Below are 2,454 nucleotides of genomic sequence, written 5' to 3' on the forward strand. Positions count from 1 at the left end.
GACTTTGAGGGAACTTTGGTAAAACCTACTTTGTAACACTTTCTTTTTTAGCCTGAAGAAAGCCTAAGGGTTTGGACTTTTGCCAATTTCCCCTTGGAATTTTCACAATTTTTGACTGACCAATTTTTGCTGAGATTCAGCTAGACTAGCAAAAGAGTGTTAGTTAGATACCACTAAAAGGAGTTATGTGACTATCAGAACACAATGCCCAAGCCAAGACCTAAAGTGCCTCTTACCTAAGGTGGCCTGTGGCCATTCAGCATTCTGTGTTGACCACGTATATCCCAACTGTTCAATAACCGGGAAATTATGAGACCTTCCTTGTGAATGCTTTGTGTGTCCTTTCTCAAAAGTTGGTAACATTGAGTTAGGGTGCACTGTGTGATTCTTGTTACAAATGGGAACCTCACCTCACAGAAGCACAGGAAACACAAAAGTTACTTCAGGATTTAAGGATGTGAATTTTGAAAAACGTTTCCCCCAGAAAATTCGGATGTCTACCCTTAATTAGAAGCTAGTGGTCTGGGCCAATGACCTCATTTTTAGATAAGAAAATATGCTTAAGAGTTTGGTCAACATGTTTGTAGTTTCCATGGCTATTTGGAGACAGAATCAGGACTGTATCTTCTACATGTACACTTCTGTGAATTTTCACCGAAATAATTGAAGTCATCTGGAATTACACTTTCCAGAAGGTACTTAGTGAAAGGCTAGTTCCATCAGCCACTCTGTGATAAATTAGGTTCTGTGTGATTGAGTAAATTTAGTGTTGAGCACTGAGGCATACCTTATGATCCTCAAACACAGACTTTGAGAAGTTGTTTAGTTAGGAACATCTTGCTTTATTATACTCAGAATTGCCCCCCAATTGCTTGAAAGTATGAATATTTATTCTTTTACAAGTATTAAGTATTTCACTCGTTTTGCCAAGGCAAAACAAGCTTTGAGCAAAGCTGACCTAGATAAACATAGATTGAATAAAGAATTAATAATAGCTATCTTCAAAGCTATAAAAGGTATACTGCAGGGGCTATTTGCACCTATTATTTTCTATGTCATAAACAATTTCTACAAAGGTTTGCATTATCACAGATTAGCATCAAAGTGTATGCTACCTTAATGACTTAATCATGGCTATTGAGGATCCTACTTCTAGCACCAGAGCGACATGGAAAAGCACCAACCCCTCAAAGGCTGGAATATGAGAGAGTGGATATCTAGACAGTTATAAAAAAATTGAACTATCAGAACTATGCCACAAACTTTGAGCCACATCAACCACCTAGTTATACAGAGCAAAGCAATGCAGATGCTCCTGGCTTCAAAGGGAAGAGCCTTTCTTTATTATGAGCTTTCTCAGGGCATCTTTTATGTCCTTGTTCCTGAGGCTGTAGATGAAGGGGTTCATCATGGGTGTCACCACAGTGAACAGTACTGCACCTATCTTATCTGTGTTCTCAGGGTGAGTGGATGAGGGGAAAAAGTAAACCCCTACAATGGTCCCATAGAAGAGCAACACAACTGTTAGGTGAGAGCCGCAGGTGGAGAAGGCCTTCCACTTGCCCTCTTTGGATGAGATTCTCAGGATAGCCCGGATGATGCAGGTGTAGGAGAAGAGGATGAGAGCAAAGGGGAAGGCAATGACTGATAAACCCACAATAAACATCACCAGCTCATTCACCGTTTGGTCTGAGCAAGACAGTTTGAGCAGAGGCGCTAAGTCACAGAAGAAGTGTGGAAGACTGTTTCTGTCACAGAAGATCAACTGAATGAACAGAAGGGTGTGAGTCAAGGCAACGATATTGCTGAGCAACCATGGGATGAGGGTTAGCCAAATGCAGAGCCTGGGATGCATGACAATTGTATAGTGCAGAGGGTTGCAGATAGCCACAAAGCGGTCATAGGCCATGACCCCCAAGAGGAAGTTGTCAATGACGACAAACACAATGGAAAAGTACATCTGTGTGACGCAGCTGTTGTAGGAGATGGACTGACTCTTGGTCTGAATGTTCATCAGCATTTTGGGCACTGAGGTAGAGATGGAAGAAACATCAGCAAAGGATAGGTTGGCAAGAAATAGGTACATGGGTGTGTGAAGGTTCGAATCCAAACCAATGGCCAGAATGATGAGCCCATTCCCAACTACAGTGACCAAGTACATGCCCAGGAAAAGCACAAAGAGTAGTTCCTGCTTCTCAGCCTGAGAGGAGAGTCCCAGGAGGATGAATTCAGAGATGGTTCGGTTTCCTTGATGCATATGTCTGCTAATCTGCAGGAAGAAACACAGTCTTCATATCCCCACTAGAAAAACCAAATGGCACCCCTCAGCTGCAGCCACTTCAGAAGGACATATTTGTTATGCTGAACAGGAACAAACTACTACTTAGTTATAGGACTTCTTAATACACAATTACCTCAGTAGTGCAGAGACTCAGGAATTGCCTTACAAAGAAA

General features: G+C 41.8%; 1 protein-coding gene across 1 annotated transcript; it reads right to left on the reverse strand.

Annotated features, from left to right (window-relative positions):
- Window positions 1-1,321: 1,321 nt before the first annotated feature.
- Window positions 1,322-2,290, reverse strand: LOC125362132 (olfactory receptor 1S1-like). The gene has a single exon (XM_048360798.1). The coding sequence runs from the start codon at window positions 2,255-2,257 to the stop codon at window positions 1,322-1,324; it is 936 nt and encodes a 311-aa protein (XP_048216755.1). The 5' UTR covers window positions 2,258-2,290.
- Window positions 2,291-2,454: the final 164 nt, after the last annotated feature.

This window comes from Perognathus longimembris, chromosome 13 (genome assembly GCF_023159225.1).
Source record: "Perognathus longimembris pacificus isolate PPM17 chromosome 13, ASM2315922v1, whole genome shotgun sequence".
Classification (NCBI taxonomy): Eukaryota; Metazoa; Chordata; class Mammalia; order Rodentia; family Heteromyidae; genus Perognathus; species Perognathus longimembris.